We start from the raw sequence: 20,670 nt of genomic DNA, 5'->3' as shown, positions 1-20,670 counted from the left end.
AGCATTAAAGTCACCCACCTGAACCAGGTAAATTGCTTCCCCCGCCACATTACATTATAATGGTTTTACGTCTTAAGAGAATGATCAATCACTTATCTCTTCCTTTTCCCCTACACTGAACTGTGGTATTGATTTTGAGATGGCCTGACTGGAAAACATGTTTCATCCGATGTCCTTACGAGATTTTTTATCCCATATATCATTCAAACCTTCAAGGAGTTTAGGAGATACACAGTAGATATCTATAACTTGACCCTGCAGTGGTGCAACTGGAATATGGGATCTGCACATCATCTGTGTGGTAAACATTCGAGTTTCATGAAAATCCTTTACGGGATTGACGAGATACAGAGCAAATACCAAAACATTAAGCTAAAAACAATGTCTCCCACTGCATAGCATGGGGGAAAAATCTATGACCTTTTTCACCTCTACGTATGACTTTAAAGCAAGCTAGTTTTTACTATATACCCTCTGCACATTGTAGTTAGCCTGTATTTCAAACGGATTTTAAAATAAAAAAAACGTCAAACAAATGAAAAGAGTGTTAAACTGTGACATAGCCCTGGATAAACCACAAACATGTTCACTTCCAAAGCTGTTTCAATCGAATCTTTTGGGAAACAAACTCCTTCGTTGCTGAGGGCATGCTTGAATAAGACTTTACAGCATCATATCAAAAATGGACTGGTACACAAAGCGCAGTGTGTTTTGTGATTGTGTGTCTTAATTCAAATCTCAAAATGCTAAAGAGGAAATAGCTTACCTCATATTGTTCCTCATTAGCGAGTACTGGATGTTTCTTTATCTGTAGATTCTGTATCAACTCGACATATTCCATGCTCAGCACAATGTTCTGACCGGTCAACTTGTTTTAAACTGTACGCCTGATAAAATGAAAGCATTTATTAGCTACCAGTCAGTGGAAAAACACACCTGCCCTAAGGTAAAAGGCTAGTAATAATGCTGATGGGCTTGTACTTTTTGGCATTCATACAAAACAGTTTTTTTTATAAAAATCATGCCAAACACCAGTGTTAGATTTACAGCTTTCTTATCCAATAGTTTAAGGCCTACGAATGATTTATAAACAGGCTCTAATGTCATTCGCTTAAAAATTCTTTTTCGTAGGCTAAGTGATCAAACACCATATTCAAGGATTTGCCTTGGCTTTAGTTTATGTTATTCAGTAAGGTTATTTATCATTTATTCAATTTACACTTATTTATATTACTTAATTTCTCATTTCCGAGGTAGAAACCAGTTCAGGGCCCATGAATGCGAACGGTCGCAAGTCCGAGTCTAGACTCAGGCGCAGAAAAGCAGTTTCATTAAATCACAAAAAATAACTTTACTCCATATGTTTGACAAAAAAGAAAAAAAATTGACAATTCTAAAAATTAATAAAATTCAGAAAATTTTATCATAAATTATGAATTATAAAAAAGTTACAATTAAATAAAAATTTGTAGATTTGCCTGCTGAGTCTGACTTTGGACTTGAGACTGTATGTAATCATGTCCCATTATGTCCTATTTAGCAGGCCAAGAGAGTCCATGTATTGGCTTCAAATCCATTTCTCTTCTAAACCATACATGTCATAACTATACATGCAGAGGTCATAAAAATCGCCTGACCCACGAACCAAGTAATATTTTCGTGGGTTTGATAAGAAAATTGCCAAGTTCTAAACAGACAAATAACAGAAAGTATAGAAAATGAGTTTTCAGCGCGTTAAAGCTTCAAGTATTTTGCATGGTCCTTGTAACTTAAAATGGATATATAATATATGTTTACAATGAATTGTACCTGAAAGTAACCTTAATACAATTAATACAAGAGAGACAATCCAAATCTTCCTACCAGTAGTTAGGATTATCAACTTTATTCAGGAAGTCATCCAAGTTATCTCCCTGCTGTGGTTTAATCAGGCGTCGTCCCTCAACATCGTAGCCAATGTGTTTGTAATTATTGTACCATTCCATTGGGATGTTACCAACAGTGTTACGGATATCCTGTAGTAGAAATTAAATATAGGATGTTGAGCTGTTGAAGTTAAAACTAAAATGTGCAAAGTCTTTCTAAAACATCACCAAAGTCACTGTTGTCCTTTTTCATTATAAATCATAACAACATCTATAAGTTAACATATTTTAGTTCAGTAGATAACATACATTACACACAACGAAATTAATCAAGGGTCAGTGTTTGAAACAACATGTTTTACATTCAGGTTTTATTCACGTATACCTCTAGCCTATACTCTCCTACACTCTAACGTCTTCATCGATATCGCTGTTAACAATCTTCCTCAAAGGATATTTTGGCCGATGCCAGTTATTGAACAATTCCTATAATAGGTGACCCTTAACTTATTTGGCTGAATGTTTCCTTAAACAATTCTACATAACAGTTGTAGTGTATTGTTCAACAAGAGTTTGCAATCATAATTTAACGTACAAACAACATACAAGAATTACCAACCATTTTCTTTATGTTGAGGAATCCGACCAACAAATATGTTGTTATTAGATGCGTGTTGATCTCATATTATTTTGGCATCGTTTAAAGGGGTTTTGTGTGCAGGAAAAGAAACCCAAATCATAACAGAATTTTAACATAACAAATTGATATTTTGGACCTTGTAAGATTGCAAATAGCTCATTTTCTTTCCGTTTCATTTGAAATATATAACAAAATGAAAAAACTAAAACTATATGTATACCTTGTTTTTGTTATTCAGTTATCAGCAGTCATATATCTCCTAAATTATACCAAATTTATATGGGATCACCAGGCATCGAAATGTTACATTAAGGTTAATGGAGCTATCAGAGATCTAGCTGATCTTAATTTTAAAGTTGTTTGATTTAACAGCAAACAAGATCACATAAAACAGCATCAGTGGCAATAAGACATTTTCATAATACATTTTCCTCGAACTGTTTATAATTATATATGTATATATATGTATATGTACAACGAGGTCCTTTTAAAGATGAGTTTTTTACCTCTTCATCTGGCGTCTATTCGGCATACTCATCAAATTTAACTTTCGAGGCAGATGGTTTACTTTCATCGTTGTCCAAAAACATGGTCGGCTTTGTATCAGCTAAGTCATCATCATTGTCCAACATGGTCGGCTTTTTATCGACATTATTATCTGTAGTATGTGCCATTGTTTGTATAGGTTTGATTAGCTGAATGTTTAAATTTAGCAGTTAGAAATCCTTTTAGCAAACTAGGAGTTCTGGATATTAACCTTTCACGTGTCAACTTATTTCAAAATACTGCAGTTAGCCCAAAAAATTTAATGCAGGCATAAAATTGAAATGGATGAGTGGACAAAAACATGGATTCTTCGAGGAGCAATACAAATAGCACCTTATTCTGACTGGCAAAACAAAGCTGGTTTTAACCCAAATTGTTAACATGGTTGTGCTAGAACGTTAACACTGGCTATGACTCAAAACTCATTACAAAATTATGAAACCATTTTCACATTTTACCAGTGATAATGTATTGACTAGTGACAATATATTGTCCTATGGGCAGAAAGCCAAAAACTCTGGATATGCTAATTGTCGAGTCATGCCCTTGTTCGGCTTAAATCACACAAAGTAGTTCTCCGCAGTGCTCTTGTTATTGCTGATGCAACCAGGACCATATATATTGTTCAAGTCTTCATCAATATATAGTACAAGACCTGTTTCACAAATGAAATGTTTATTACTTGGAGCGTAGCTATTACATGTACGTCATTGTAACAAGAACAGGTTGAATGCTGATGAAAGTGACGCCTTGATTCTCAAGTCGTCTAGGGTTCCAGCAAAGTAAAGGTATACTATTAATTGCTGATAAAAGGACGTCTTGATTCTCTTGGTTGTGCAAAATGGCATCTTACAATTTATTACAAACCAAATTTACACAGAATGAATTTATCAACCTGGTCGTTAATGTACAAATCTGATTATTCTGTACTTTTTCATCATTTAATTCTGAAACTGTTTTGTTTAGAAGCATAAGAGTTCAAAACAATTACAGTACTCTATATAACGCACATAACTAACAAGGATAAAACATCCGCAATATTCACCATTTTATCCCTCGAGAGTTCAAAACGACAACAGTTCATATTTTCTATTTACAAAATGAACCAACCGAGAGCATCTGAACACAATTTTCATCTTCATCCCAGCAAAAATTTACCGGTAAAATAACAGTTCATATTATATAACACAGTAAAACAGCCAATCTCAAGTAAACAGTCTAATGGTTGAGTCTGCCCCTGCAGAGAAAATCCAGGGTTGTGTCGGGTGGAACACACAGTCTAGGATGCCAACGTCTTTTTCTGGCGTGTGTCCTCGTAAGACCTTCACTGGTACAATCAATGGGTTTTGTAGCATATCACTGCAAAGACAGAATATATTTTGAAGTCCAAAGAAATGAAAGTAGGTATATATTATTACAAATAATATATTACTAAAACTGGAGATGTAGCATGTTTGTATATTTGTATTATTTGTTCATGGCAGTATTTCGGCAATCGAGAATACTACATACAAAAATGTCAATGTATGTAACATCATTCCTTTATACAGCCGTCTTGCATCAACTGTGAAGAAATATCAGCATAAAAAAGACAAACAATATGTAGAAAAAACTTACTTGTAGACCATTCCGTGACACACAATGATGGAGCAGTCATCGCTGACAGAGGCAAACAATGGGTAACGACGGTGATAACATACTTGACGGATCGCTTTCTTGTGGTGTCTACAGATCAAAGAAATTACAATAGACATGTGCATAATGGAGCAGTTATTGCTGATGGAGGAAAATATGTGTTGCCACTATGGTAACACACAGGACGAAAGACCTTTTAGTGTTACCTAAGTTTATTCAATTTACTTTGTAAACCTTCTTTCTAAGCCATTTGAGGTTATAAAAATACACATATTTGTTATGTCTGTTTATTGTAGAACAGGTTATTTGTGACAGATACAACACCCTTTTACATTTTTGGTATAGCAATAGCATTTATACAGCCAAGTTAAAATTTTGCTTTTCTGATTCTGAGTCTCTTTAAATACTCAGTCTTAAGACTTTAGTGACTATAAGTCCAGTGCAGTGGAAAAGCAATTGGAAAACAGCCAACACGTTGGCGGTTAATACTTAATATTTATATTGTCTGTTTCTGTAGATATTGTCTGTTTCTGTAGAGAACCTGGTGTTTCTTTTAAATGAACTGACTGACCATTATGACATTGTATTAAGCAATGGTAAGTGAAGATTCGAATATGTCAACAGCCCGGTGTTTGTCACCAGGCTCCACCTCTTTGGTACACCTTGAAGTTTTTCAAGACTATATTATTAAATTTCTACAAGATTTTTTAACTTTTTAAAACTTACTTGAGAGTCTGGTACGGTTTGGTGGAAAGGTCCAGGTCAAACCAGCTCAACCTGCTATCATAGCTGCCAATTAACAGATTATCACCTAAAACAAGAAAAAAAACTTAAAACTAAATTAAGAAATAAGTCTACATATCTAGGTCAATTTCTGTTTGTTTAAGAAAGGTATATGAAAATGCCACCATCTACAAAGTGAAATAAGTTTTAGTGTTAATAAGTGTAAATAACTTTTACATAATGTACAAAATGACTAACTGCTGTATACAGCTCAATGTATTAAATTACATTTTGTCCCTTTGGAAACAACTCACTATTCTAATAAGTAGATTTTTGTTAATGGTCAAGCTAGCCTACCTTCAGGGTGCACTGCAAGACTGGACACCCACTTGCAGTTGGTCATCAGCTTCTTGCTCAGCTCTTGTTTCAGCAGATTGTAAACTCTCACAAACCTCTGTGTCTGGAAAGTCGATAGTAATGATTTTAACAGTATTCAAACAAATATTCAAACTCTTAGACTAACAAAGGAGCTCGTATTGGGCATAATTTGACAATAACATATAGGAGTTATGGGAATTACTTAACAAATGCATATTGTCCCTGGCGACGTGTGTACCAAGTTAAATAACTTAAGTCAACTTTTTAGTCCTGGCCAAAGAAAATGTTTTTGCACTATCAGGGGTTCTAACAACTGATAATTGTCAATCCAGAAAAATATCCTGAGGTCTGTTCCAGTATGGGAAAATCATGTTCAAAGTAGGGTACATGGACTAGCCCTTTCATCTTTACACATGGTATAGATAGTGGAATGACCAAGACCCAAGCGTATATACACAACTATTTCAATGCTAAACACATTACATATATCATAGAGGTAGTTTAAATACAGATAAAAAAGATACCATATTGAGCATTTTACTGTATGTTGTTTAACGCAAACATCAAAGCTAGTAATAGTAAAACAGCTTACTGCAACAAACAGGAAAGGTCTCAGTGGATGGAATCTCACACACTGTACAATGCCCTTGGACTTGGAGAACGGGTTTTGTGAGCGTTTCCGTGACAACTGGTGTATAAGCACTGATCGCGATTGTCCTTGGGGCATTACCGTGGCGAAGTAGTCTCCCTTGGAATGCCATGTCACCTGGGAGACGTCCTGGAAAATAAGACAACACATAGTTAATATTCTACAAAGTGAATGCAATATCTCACAAAATGCTGCAAATATTTTATTGCCAAAGTTTGTTTTCTCAATAGCTTTTAAGAACAGTGGTACGTGGGAGTGAGGTCTTCTTTTGCTGCAGTGACCAGAGCATTTTGAGCAAACTTATTTGTCTGACATGGATGCCAATAACCAAACTCACAAGCACCCATGCTATGTTTATACTGATTATTTTTGGGCTGAAAGCTTATAGAATCTAGCTTTAGTCGATTTCCTGGGCAGAAACCAGTACTAGTTTTGAAAGGCCATTAACAAAATTCCTGATGAGACTTGAACCACATCTTATCAGGTGAGAAACAATTAACTTTTCGGCTAGACCACTCCCACCCTAAAATTGGTGTAAGTGAGTACCCTAATCACTGGGCAAAGCAAAATAAATACAAATTTACTTTCATTTTTTACTACGTCAACAGATGAACAGACTTACATGTCCGTGTGAGAGATTCAGTCGAAAGCCTGCTTCAAACTCTTTCCCTTCACACACGTTCCATGCAACAGGAACCTTGGCATCTGTAAAAGAAATATTTCAATAGTCAAGGCTGTTTTCTAAAAATATTTCTATGGTCGGTCAATGGCAAATTTCAAAAATTTTACATGGCCAATGGCAGTTTTATCTAAAATATTTCCTTGGTCAGTCAATGGAGTGTATTTGAAAAATCTTTTTCTTTTTTTAAAAACATCATATTGTTAATTGAAGTTCAAGTTGATGATCAAAATTATGAAGCTAAAACCTATTACAATGACACATCGGCATTTACAATACCAAAACTTCTTTTGACAAAAAAACTGACAAACTAAAAAGGGGCATAACCCAGATTTTCTAGTAGTGAAAATATCGAACACTTACAGGTTCCAACTCTATAATATCGCAACCTTACTGCTTTACGTACCTTGGTTGTCAACAGGCTGTGTCTGTTCCAGCATGGTGTCTGTATTGGACAGCTGGAGTTTATCTCCGACTCCGGGATTCAGCAGCATTACGCTTCGGTCGCTGGTTAAAGAAAATTTCAATATAAACATGTTATGACAGCCCTTATGCATTTCTTTTATGGTTTGTATAAAACTCAAAGAGCAAACAAAATTTCTAAAGCCACTGGTTTATCCTTCATAACTTATCATATGAGCCTTAAGTTGAATGATTAAAACAACTGTGTTTCGCAAATGTAAACACAAATATACTGAATGTCTGGCGACTATAAGCATAACTGAAAAATGGACTTCTATGACATTTGAGACAACAAATCCATGGACTTGTATACATTCTGAAATAAATTGTTGAATGACTAACCTCACAACAGCAACCAGGCATACAGCAGGGTTTGGATTCCATGCTATACACTTGACTTTCCCTCCTCCATGGACAAGCGTCGTCTTCAAGCACCGGGCTGTTGAAACTTCCCAAACCCTAACAGTTCCATCGTCTCCACCGCTCGCTATCCATTGACCGCTAGGGTCAACTGTCACACAACGTACCATGCCTGTGTGTCCCTTGTAGATCTGTGGGACAGAAGTAAACATTCTTTACTAATTGCTTTACGTTTAACATCGTACCAAAATTCTGGGGTCTGCGGCACATAAAAGATCATATCATTGGTGACCCTGGTAACTCTTATGTGGACAAAATATGGAAACATAACGAGAATATGCTCCTTTTTTATTTATCATAATATCTTGCTGACTGTTTGGGTCAACAGTCACACAACATACTTAGACATTTGTAAATTCTTGGATTAGATATACCATGTTTGTACGTTTGTCAGGTTCATATCCACCCAAAATCTCGCTGCCTGAAATGAACCATGCCCGTGTATGACCCTTGCATATGTTTTGTCAAGATAAGACTGAAACTTAGTTTCTGTTAGCTTCATTTTTTTTTTTTTTGTATTTTGACTTACCATTCATATAAGCCTGACAATATATTCATTTTTTATGGTTTATTTAGACTTTTGTTTCAGGAAAAAATGATCAGGAGCTATCACAGGAATGTGGCAAATGACCCTAATTGGCCTTGTTGGCATGGTAAAATTAACCATTGCATAGTATGAAGTTACTGGGCGCAAGCGTTATTCAATTATTGATCGGAAACCATTTTTCAGCTAAAGGTCATTGTGACCTTGAACTTTGACCTACTGATCACAAAATCATTAAGGATCATCTACATGACCAAATTGCATACCAAGTATTAAGTTCTTGGGTGCAAGTGTTCTTTAGTTACTGAGCGGTAACCGTTTCTTCACCTCAAGGTCACGGCAGCCTTGACCTTGGACCTACTGATCTCAAAATCGATAGGGGTCATCTATTAGTCATGACCGACTAGCATACAAAGTATGAAGTTCCTTGGTGCAAGTGTTTTTTATTCATTGAGCGGAAACAAAGTGTGACGTACGGACTGACGGACTGACTGACTGACTAACGGACTGATCACAAAATCAATAGCGGTCATCTACTAGTCATGACCAACTTGCATACCAAGTATGAAGTTCCTGGGTGCAAGCGTTCTTTAGTTATTGAGTGGAAACCGTTTCTTCACCTCAAGGTCACGGCGACCTTGACCTTTGACCTAGTGACCCCAAAATCAATAGGGGTCATCTACTCATTATGACCAACTAGCATACCAAGTATGAATTTCCTGGGTCTAAGCGTTCTATAGTTATTGAGAAGAAAACAAAGTGTGACGTACAGACTGACTGACGGACTGACTGACGGTTAGGGCAAAAACAATATGTCTCCTTATGAATGGAGGAGACATAATTACTGTGACTACTATATGACTCCCTTTGTGGGCATAGAAATTGATAAACTTACCAATGACTGTGTGGTAGGGAAAGGCTGAAGGTCTTTGGGTTTGGGCAGTTTGGGTATCAAATCTTCTGGATCAACATTCATCTGCAAAAATATTAGAAAACGTTTACAATATGGTAAATCATAAGAGACATAAATATGTGTTTTGGTATTAGCAATTTGTTTTTATTGGGTATGTCTTATAAATTTCTAAAACCATTTTCACAAGGAAATTCTGGCCACTAAGATTTAAGATCAATCCCTGGAGATTAGTTTACAGAAAACCCACTATCTCTCTATGGCACTTGCCCTCATTTTCCTCTGTCTTGGACACAGGTACAGATCCAGGCATCGCTCAAACCTCTCCTGTATAAATGTGGAGTAACCAGGAACAGTGCGTAGGTTGGAAAACTTCTTGGGTATGAAGTTGACTCTTCTATCCTCTGGGTCTTTGTCTTTCCAACGCTCTTCCTGAAAGTATAATGAAAGTATAAATATCGTTAGAGTAAAAGTTACTAAAATTACACCAATCGGATGTGTCACCTGTCAGGCGCACACATATTTGTTTCTGGAAAAGGTCACTGAAAAAAAGATATAGATAATTTAGATAACATACTAGAATGCCAAAACAACCCCCTCATTCCTGTGAAAACAATCCCATCTTCCCTGTGAATCTATGTTGCAACAGATTTTGCATGACAGTACATTCATTACCTTTTAACAGAAATTATTGTACTTGTAATTGCACTTAGATACACGTGTATACATGTAATAAATGTTCAACATTTTTATTTAAGGTAATAGTTATATGGGACAAAGTATGCTTGCTTTTGCCCGTTCCCCATTTAAAACTAAAAACTAAATAATGAGAAATTGTAGTTTAAAACATTTATTTCGAACAGTTTTTTGGTTACATATATATAGTGCAACCTTACTGAAGCATGTGCTCTTTAAAGCCATAACAAACCTCTTCTTTAGTGAGGAGGTACTCTGGTGGAGGATTGTAGCTCTCTGCGTGCCCAGGCAGTGATGTCTTTGGCGCCGGGATATGCTGGCGGTATCGCTTGTTCATCTCAGACTGTAAACGAAAATGATTTAAATATCTTCCTTTTTGTTTAAGGTATTAAAACTATGTCATCAAACATTTACGAACTACTTTGAAGGGTTTAAAGAGAACCATGAAATAAATATTCATTTAAAGAAAGAAATCTACCAGAATGCAAATCTATAACAAGAGAACTCAAGAGATAAGAATAATGCTTGTCTGTCTTTTACCATAAAAAGGGTTAACTCAACAACTATTAAAGTCAGCAGTGTTTTGCATGTGGGAAATATCAGTGGAAACATGTGTTCCAAGTGTCATCAGAATATCTTCAACGGATTCTGAGTAATTCGCTAAGACAATATTAAGGCTATCATACTTCTTGAAAATCAGATAAGCTGAAAATGATTTTCCTCAATCTACAAAAGAATTATTGTGTAATCTCGACTCACGTCATCGTCATCATTCCAGATCATGTAGAAATTTGGCTCGTCATCCTCCTCCTCATCTTTTTCATCATCTGGCTTGCTAGGTTTCATCCAGCCCATCTTCAGGGCATGCACCATCTGACCCACCTGTAAAAGAGAATGTTCAATATTATGTCACTGAAAAGAATAATACTCCCAGGTATTGCTTTCTCATCATACTTGTAGGCTTCCTCCAGTTCAACCTTTTTATTTCAACTTCTTTTATTTTTTGAGAAATGAATCTCATTTAGAACTACCTACCCTGATTTTCTATGAATTGGAGAGTATGAAACTCCTGTGTTGCTGGCAGTTGGATCAGAGATAATTTATCATTTCATTGAAAAATAAGTCAACCCATGACCAAGATACTTCCTGAGTACCAAATAAGAATTACCAACCTTGAGTTTTTCCCATTTGGAGGGTATAAAGCTCCTCTTGTGTTCGGGTTGGTTTGAAAGGGGGTGAATCATCACTTCACTGGAAAACCAGTCTACCCACGACTGAAACACAGAATTAGATACACATTCAGATAATTCAAAAATACTGTTATGAATGTATTATTTATGAAATGCTACCAAAAGAATAGTATCAAAACAAAAATAATGATTACAATAGCCGAACAGTAGTGTATAAGTTTGTATTTGTTCAGGTGTATGTTTGGTATCTTTTGGGGGACTTCCTGTCAAATATAAGTTCCAGGGGCCAGGCATCATAATATACTACATGTATGAAGGTCGCTCAAGCAAAAAAATAAAATGATTTGGTTAGGGTTACATTCGTTTCAAAAACAGGTAGGGTAGGTAGGCTTTTTATTTTTTTATTTTCCTTATTTAAACAAATCTAAAAAAAAATAAAAAAAATCAAAAGATTGGTACCAAAATATGCATGTATTCATTGTATTGTACATTATTTCTGAAAGTACAAAAAGGATACAGGGGATCCTAGGAGGCCCTTTAGAACAAAGATGGAAATTTTTATAACTAAATTAACATTTCATTCATTTTCACCTTTCAAGGAATTAGTTATGTTATGTGGTTATTACTTGAACATTTCAGCGAAAACATTGTTGGATACCTTCTTATCTATATAACTATGTAAAGAGTTATATATATTGTTTATTTAATCTCTGCTTCAAATAGCATTCTATGCCTCTTTCTGGATATTTAGTTAGAATCGGTAGAGTCAAAAGAACATGTTGATTTTGATGATAGCTAATATTTTTATTTGCAGATAATAGCCTGTTTGAATAAAAATATTCATATCTCTGCACCTTTGGTTAGGTTAAAATTTATGATGATAAACATGCATTATAAAATGACTCTCCTTCAATGTGATTATTCACAGCTATCAGATATCAACGAATGCATTTTACTTCCTTGTTAAGATTTGTTGACGCAAAAGCTTCAATACTGAAATCTTGCTTAAAGTTGTGACATTTAACAGAAATATTGCATGGAATACTCAAACTTTCTGGTTTAAAATGGCTTCAAAGCTCACTGGGTCCTTGAAAGGCTCAATGTCAATGGCATCTGATTTGATCCATGACTTTGTCTGCTCTCCGTGTCAAGAAGACAAGCTAAATACTGAAGCCAAGTATTTCTGTAGGGATTGCTCAAAGTACTACTGTGACCAATGCCTGACATTTCACTCCAAAATCCTGAAAAAGCATATTGTGTTGGGCTATGAGGATGTGGACAAATGGGGAGGGCGGGGCGACACCTTCATTTCATGTGACCTTCACTCTAGTAAGGTCATTGAACTTATGTGTGAGGACCACGCTGAGATGTGCTGCCAACTCTGTGTGACCTTGAATCACAGGTTTGTGATTTACTTAATATGATTCAAGAAGTCAGACAAAGTAATATTGGTAACAAGTTATTAAATCTTTGATAATTATAGGATTTATGTGGCCAAGATTAAGAGAAAAGCAAGTTGTTACTTCCTTAAACATAACTGATTGTTAAAAACCTTTGTAATGAGTCTAATCTTGTTTTATTTTCATTGTTTATGATTGTTGTAGAAGTCATAAATCAAATTAAATCTTAAACAGGTCCTCACTAACAACCAAATCTAATCAAAATGAGCTCTAACTAGGTCCACAGATATATAGATTGTGATCAAAATGAAAAGCAATAAGCAGGTGAAAAAGCAATAAGCAGGTGAAATAAGAATATAAATATAGTTTTCCATATTTGAGCATTAAGAATGATAACCTTGAATCATTATAACTTAATTAACAGTTGTAAGTGTGATATAAAGGAAATACCACAAAGATAATTCATCTTATACAACTGTTTCAGTCTGTCAGAAGTGACATAAATAGACGCCATATGATACACAATTGAACTCAAAGAGTTCAGGAAATAAATGTTAGAAAGCGAGCCTTTGGCAAACTAACTAACACAATTCATGGATGAGTTGAATAAAATTATGTATGATATGATGATGAGTGTCAGATTCTTTATATCACATGCTTTTCCAGTAGAAAATAGCAAGATCAACCTACCTATTTCACCTGTTCTAGTGATCATGAGCCAAATACAACAAAGCAACGCCATTTCCCTCGCTACATGCATTCCAGAAATGTTGTACCCGGAATGATACACAGAAACCACAGAAAAAATCTGATCGTTTAAATTATGTTAATACACAATAAAACGATATCCAGTAAGAATAACAAAAACAATATACTTAAACAAAATCTGATTCTCATATCTGGTAAAATAACATCATAATGTGTTATATGTTTATGACATCATTTCCTGTTTATACAAAGCAAGTACAGAAAATGTAATATTGTTCTCAAATAAACCCCTATCATAAATACAAAATGAGAATTTAAGGCATGACTTGCTAGAATATTGCAAATTTAAGCAATTATTTTTGCCAATTAATTTGTTTACAAACATGCGGAGTAAAACATTTTCTGACTAAAAAAGTGTTAAATTACACATGTGTAATACATAAAAATATGTGATGGCTAAATAAACTGCAAGCAGCAACCAAGGTATAGCTTGTGATCAATAATATTATTACATGTTATTGCTTTTGATGCATCATGGATTTGCTTTTTATAAAAATATATAAAGTTCTTTTGTGAAAAACAGTTTAGTTCGCAAGAAAATATAAACAAGAGATGTCACATGATAATATGTGACATATGCTCCAGATAGACCCAGTAGGACCGACTTTTGAGACTGCATATGGACAGATAGCCTTGATTATGTAACACATATGCATGATGACCTACCCTACCTTCTTATAAAGTAATGGAAATATTGATCTGTAACAAGAGCAATGTATGTTCAAGGAAATGACAAGTTCGAGTTCTTCAGTTATTGATGAAGAACAGATTTTAAGCTTGAGGTCACCTTAACCTTACCTTTCACCTACCGACCTCAAAATAAATATCACTGATCTGCTGGTCATTACCAACCTGTGTACCAAGTTTGAGGTATATGTGCTGCAAATTGATTTTCAGCTTGAGGTCATCACAACCTTGACTTTTGTCTAACTGACATCAAAATCAATATGGTTAATATGCTGCTGTTTTCCAACCTACCCACCAATATTTTGAATACTGGGTCTTAGTTTCTTCGGATCTTTATCAAAAACAGATTTTCAGCTTCAGGTCTGCAAGATCTTGACCTTTAACTCATGACCTTTAAAATCAATAGTGTGCATCTGCGGCTCGTTACCAACCTGCCAACCAGGTTTGAGGTATATGGGCAACAGCCTTCCCCAGTTATTTATTGGAAAATAATTTACAGCTTGATGTCACCACTACCTTGACCATTGACCAATTGACCAAAAAATCATCTACTGGTCATTACATATCAAGGTGTATGTCTCTAGGCCTAAGCATAATTCAGTTATTGATCGGAAACCACTGGGACATTGGATGGACAGTCCGATTACTATTTGCAACTTCAGAGGCATAAACTATACCAAAAAGGTGTTGTATATCTGTGTAACGAAATATCAATTTGGCGTGGCCTTTAGAAAAGTTGAAAGGCACCAAGGCCATATCATGGAAAAACAAAGAGACAACAAAAACATATTCTTAGACAAAAAACACTTGCACACACATAATAAGGTATAGACTATAGTTCAATCAATGGCCTGTTGATAAATATTTGGATTAACTTGTTTATCTTTTCACAGAAATCAAAGACTGTTCACACTTATAACTTCATTTTTGATTCTATGATATGTCCTCTCGTCACTAATTTTCTTTATTTCATTCTCTCTACAACAGGATGTGCAGAAGCATCAATTTGATCTCGGACCTGGCCAAGGGCATACACACGATGGCTTACTTCAAGCAGCTTCCATCTAAGGTTGCTAAGGTAACAACAAGTCTGAATCAGGTAAGAGAGGTCAGAAAGAAGAACCAATGCTCCTTGAAGACCTCTGGCAGGTCCATGCTGACAAAGATCAAGGACCTTAGGAAGAAACTGAACCAGCTGCTAGATGAGCTGGAGAAGAAGACAGTGGAACAGATGAACAGTGTCCTGGCTAACCTGGATGACACACTTCAGAATGACATCGACTCCTGCACAAGCATACACGACCAGCTGAAGGCCTTGATGGACACAATCCAAGCCCAGTGCAAGGACAATGAACCAAGCTCCTACATTGGTTTCAGGAAGTGTGAAAAGAAGATGGCAGAGGCCAAGAGCCTGCTCCAGGAGTTGTCAACCAAACCTGAACTGACTGCAACATTCAAGCCTGAAACCACAATTACACAACTACTGTCTGATTTTAACATACTGGGAAATGTCCAAGAAAACTTAGAAATAAAGATTGGTCATCAGCTGTCCGAAAATAAGTCTTCTAAACAGACTCATATCTCCAGGGTTTTCAAGACTGGGAAAAAATCAACATTCAATGTGAAAATCAAGCCAGAGACAAAAAACTGTTCTATCATTGGTATAACAGAACTTCCATCAGGAGAGATTGTTATTGCAGATGACCGCAACAACAGCGTTAAGGTATTGAACAGGGACTATAAGGTAATAGCCCAGTGTGATGTCCCTATAGAGCCCCAGGACATATGTCATATCAGTGGAAATCAGGTGGCTGTAGCAGTAAACTGGCCTGAAGATGTCACTCATGAGGTCCACTTTCTCACTGTGTCAGCTGGCACTATCACGATGACAAGAAAGTTCTCAGTTGACCATGACTGTGTGTCCATCAGGCACCATGAAGAACAGCTGTATGTGGGCTCCATAACAGCCCTGTACATCTACACCCACGCTGGCAAGCAAGTCAAGAAGATACTTGAAAACAGATCAGGAAGGCAGACAGTGATTCACTTTGCTTTGAACCAAGATGGCAATAAGATCTACATTTGTAACTATTACGATCCCAAACTATTTACAATTGATATGAATGGCAGCATTGTAGCTACACTAAAGGATCCAGACATTAGTACAGCATGTGATGTACATGTGAGTGAGGACGGCCATGTGTTTGTGTGTTCATGGTACAACAACATGGTGGTACAGGTTGATCAGGAAGGCAAGAAGAAGCTGGCCACACTGGTCAGAAAAGAAGATGGTATCAACTGTCCAAAGGCAGCTTGGTACAGCCCATACACTGGCAGGCTCATTGTTGGGGGAAAGCAAGATAATATTCTGGTGGTGGAACTTCAGTAGAGAGACAGAGGGAAAAGGTCTACAGCATGAATCAGTTTTTAACAGAGATCTAGTTGATGATGTGCTGAATGGAAACACTGTTACACAGACATTCGATACAACCTAGTGACATTGTAATTATGTGTGCATTTTGTGTTTGACATTTTATTTTATAGATTATAGTTAGGCCACTACTTTTATATAAATTGGTTTACAAAACCGGCGTGTCTAATTTTCCGAAAAGTACAAAAAAAATAAAAAATGAATTTCACTTTTTTTCAAAATTATTTTCCCGACCGTATTGAGTTTGGTGCGAAAGGAAAATAAAACGAATTGATAAGAGTACGAATGCAGTAAGATCTCGACTGGTTTGTTGTTCCGTAGCCGTATTCGCCAATTTATATTGATAGCATGTGAGCCAGTCAACTGTTATGGCAGTGCCGTTGGTAATGGCGGAATTGACGATAGCAGTCATTCTTTGTATGGCATAATTAATTAAAATATGCAGGAGTTGTTAAACTAACAATAGCAATAAACATTGGCAAATTTAACAGCCAACACAAACAATAACTGTCACGTGGTTGTTGTTTTTCACCGCCAATTTAGGTCATGAAAATATTGTTGTTTATAGATGAACAAGAGATGTTTGTCAAACATTATGCCCCCCCCCCCCCCTGAGCGCCATGTTGTCAGGATTTTATGGACAATTGAATGAAATTTGCATGGACCAAAATGACAGCTGATTTGTCACTGACATTGGATGCCGTTAAGGTAGTTTTAGGATTATGACCATTCAAAGTGTGAGAAAAGTGTGTGTTATGACCATGACCTTTGACTCTATGACCTCAAAATCCAGGAATCAGCTGGTCACCAAAAATCTATATGTCAAGTTTGAGGGCCATGGGTGCAGGCATTGACAAGTTATCACACAGACAAGCTTTTTTCGTTCAAGGTCACCGTGAAAATCATAAGGGGTCATCTACAGGCCAGACGCAACTCCAAGACAAGTTTGAGAGCCATGGGTGCAGGCTTTGTCGAGTTATCACTCGAAACATTTTCGCACTCAAGGTCACTGTGAACTTGACCTTTGACCTGATGACTCTTAAATTCAAGGTCATCTTCCATGTCAAGTTTGATGATCATAGGTTCGGGCATTGTTGAGATATCACTGGGAGAAGATTTGTTAACTTTTTTAGCGTTAAAGGTTACTGTGACCCTGACCTTGCCCGATGACCCCCAAAGTCAAGAGGGGTCATCTACTGGTCAGGCCGAACCTTCATGTTAAGTTTGATGACCATACGTCCAGAAATTGTTGATTTTGTTTTCAAGGTCACTGTGACCTTGACCTTGGCCCTATGACCCCCAAAGTCAAGAGGGGTCATCTACTGGTCAGGCCCAACCTTCATGTCAAGTTTGATGACCATAGGTTCAGGAATTATCAAGTTTGCTTTCAAGGTCACTGTGACCTTGACCTTTGACCCCCGAGAATCAATAGGGGTCATCTACTGGTCGGGCCAAACCTCCAAGTCAAGTTTGAGGGCCATGGGTGCAAGTATTGTTGAGTTATCACTCGGACAACCTTTTATCATTCAAGGTATTTTTGACCTTGACCTTTGGCCCAATGACCCCCCCAAAAAACAACAACAACAACAATAGGAGTCATCTACTGGTCAGGCCAAACCTCCAAGTCCAGTATGAGGGCCATGGGTGCAGGCATTGTCGAGTTTTGACTCGGACAACCTTTTACCATTCAATATCACTGTGACCTTGACCTTTGGCCCGATGACCCCCAGAAACAATAGACGTCATCTACTGGTCAGGCCCAACTTCCATATCAAGTTTGATGAACATAGATGTAGGCATTGTTGAGTTATCACTCGGACAAGCTTTAAAATTATTTTACCATTAAAGGTCACTGTGACCTTGACCTTTGATCCGATGAGCCCTTAAATCAATAGGGGTTATCTACTGGCCAGGCCCAACCTTCATGTCAAGTTTGATGACCATACGTTCAGGCATTGTTGAGTTATCAGTCGGACAAGCTTTGGTCTACCGACGGACCGACCGACCGACATGTGCAAAGCAATATACCCCTCTTCTTCGAAGGGGCATAAAAATAAAAGTGTCAGCGGCTGCCATTGAATTAGTAGACACAAACATCTGTAAATTATGTGTGAGAAAAATATTTTATAACATTTTATGGTTAAATATCAAATACTAGTAACAGTGCACTAAGAGTGAGTGGTGAAATCAAAAGTAAAATTTCTAAGTTGACACCGGTGACCTAAATTCACAAGTTCGGTCGGTGGTGTTTTTGGATTTTAAATCACAGAATGGTTTGGAAATACTTGTCATTGAGTCAATGTAAAGCTTGTGTTTATTCTAGATTACATGTTTATTCATGTTTGGGTTAATAGTAGAGTAAAAACAATGAAAGAGTTGAACACATGTGTCAATGGCATTTACTTATGCCGGGAGTTGTGTGCAAAACATTTAGATAAAACAACACAGAAAACTATTTTGAATAAGTCCATTTCAATTTGTAATAAACTTGATATTTCACTATAAATGAGATTTGTTGTTGTAACCAATGAATACTCTTTAAAATGAAAAATAAACAAGCATGAAGTATAGATGCCCTGTGGACGCATGTATACATAAAAATGGCGGAGTTGGGAGAAGATGAAAATATCCAATACATAACTATGGATTTCTCTGTCAGTTTGCTATCATTGGTACATTAAGTTAAGTCACATGCTAGATTTATTATTTTGCTATGTGATTTTTATGTACTGATGTGGTAATTTGCTGCAAGATTTGAATTTGAAATGGATTTGCACTCCTACGCGCAGGGTACAGAAGGTAGAAAATTCAGCTCTCTATGAGCTTATCAAATAATGCTCACACTGAGCCAATTTCTGACCACTGCGCGCAAGAGTGTTTGGTGAACATCCCATGGTAAATATCCCGGTCCGAAAATACACAGACTTAGCATGGATCGGGTTAAACACAACTAGGACCCCGCGTAATAAGGGATATTAAAACTCAAATCTAGGTCTAGTTTGGTTTTTAGTTTTTCAGGAATTGTTTTCACAATATTAAAGCTCAAATGTCTTCATAAAATGTTACTTCCTTATTTGGTAATTATTTCACTTTATTGACATTTTCCAATATTGAAATAACTGAAACAATGTTTAGAAAATGTAATGTATTGTTTTAATACAGTGCAATTTTTGTGTATTTTAATGCGTGAAATCCGCCTTCTCTTTTTTTCAATTTAATATTGATCAGTTTTTAAGTGTTCTGCATTCACTTTTGCTTTAGCATACCCTTAAAGATAAACAAATGTCTTGCTGAGTGATATTCAATGTATCTTTGATAAAAAGTGTAGTTTATACATGTAAACATGTTTTATAGTCAATTTCATTGATGTTTTATATGCACAGTATGTAAGATTTAAACTGTGTGTTTGATTAGAACTTTGAGTGTATTAAAACAGGCATTAATAGCAGTTTAAAAATTTAAAATGTTAAGTAAATGATATAAATTATCAATGTTTTTATGTTGTTCTCTGATTTTCACCCTTAATGAGTATGACTTTTTTTCTTCTTTTTTTTCCTTTTTTTTCGACCTTCCGCATACATGCCATATCTCCCGGCGGGGGATTTTTTTTCGATCCATCCCCCGGTCTCCCGGCGGGAGATAAAAATTATTATTTTTTTTAGAAATTTTACATCAGGCAATAATGACAAAGTAAGTGAAACCACAGTATGTGGGTGAAACTGTATGTAAAGAAACAACTCCACAAGGGTGAAATTCCAAAAGGAAACTTTTACAACAAGTGATCAATTAATTTGTAGTAATTATCAAAGGCAAAGAAATATTACTATTTTGGAAGGAAGAAATTAATAATATTTATTCTATACTCTTATTGTCTGAAAGTCATCAAGCTGATAGAATTAAGCACATTTTTTTAAGACTTTGGAGGAAGGTAAATTTAATTTAATTGTCTCGAAAACATATTTTTCCAATGACATATTTTGTTCTGCAAGTGCATTACAGTATGACATGACAGTGTATCATAAGAATATGATAAATCATGACATAAAA

At 36.1% G+C, this 20,670-nt stretch overlaps 2 protein-coding genes across 2 annotated transcripts; one reads left to right on the top strand and one right to left on the bottom strand.

The window, feature by feature from the left end:
* Nucleotides 1-3,621: 3,621 nt before the first annotated feature.
* Nucleotides 3,622-11,971, bottom strand: LOC128244046 (ribosome biogenesis protein bop1-B-like). Its single transcript, XM_052962063.1, has 14 exons — nt 11,964-11,971; nt 11,320-11,464; nt 10,907-11,029; nt 10,380-10,490; nt 9,722-9,883; nt 9,437-9,517; nt 7,920-8,128; nt 7,522-7,622; nt 7,059-7,141; nt 6,380-6,565; nt 5,767-5,869; nt 5,413-5,497; nt 4,669-4,776; nt 3,622-4,410 (listed from the first exon to the last, which is right to left on the bottom strand). The coding sequence occupies exons 1-14, from the start codon at nt 11,969-11,971 to the stop codon at nt 4,257-4,259; spliced, it is 1,659 nt and encodes a 552-aa protein (XP_052818023.1). The 3' UTR covers nt 3,622-4,256.
* A 340-nt stretch (nt 11,972-12,311) lies between these two features.
* On the top strand, nt 12,312-16,831 carry LOC128242256 (uncharacterized). Its single transcript, XM_052959348.1, has 2 exons — nt 12,312-12,739; nt 15,180-16,831. The coding sequence occupies exons 1-2, from the start codon at nt 12,402-12,404 to the stop codon at nt 16,579-16,581; spliced, it is 1,740 nt and encodes a 579-aa protein (XP_052815308.1). The 5' UTR covers nt 12,312-12,401; the 3' UTR covers nt 16,582-16,831.
* The last annotated feature ends 3,839 nt before the right edge of the window (nt 16,832-20,670 follow it).

This window comes from Mya arenaria, chromosome 8 (genome assembly GCF_026914265.1).
Source record: "Mya arenaria isolate MELC-2E11 chromosome 8, ASM2691426v1".
Classification (NCBI taxonomy): Eukaryota; Metazoa; Mollusca; class Bivalvia; order Myida; family Myidae; genus Mya; species Mya arenaria.
The sequence above is the reverse complement of the archived record's forward strand: the minus strand, read 5'-3'. Positions and strand labels throughout refer to the sequence as shown.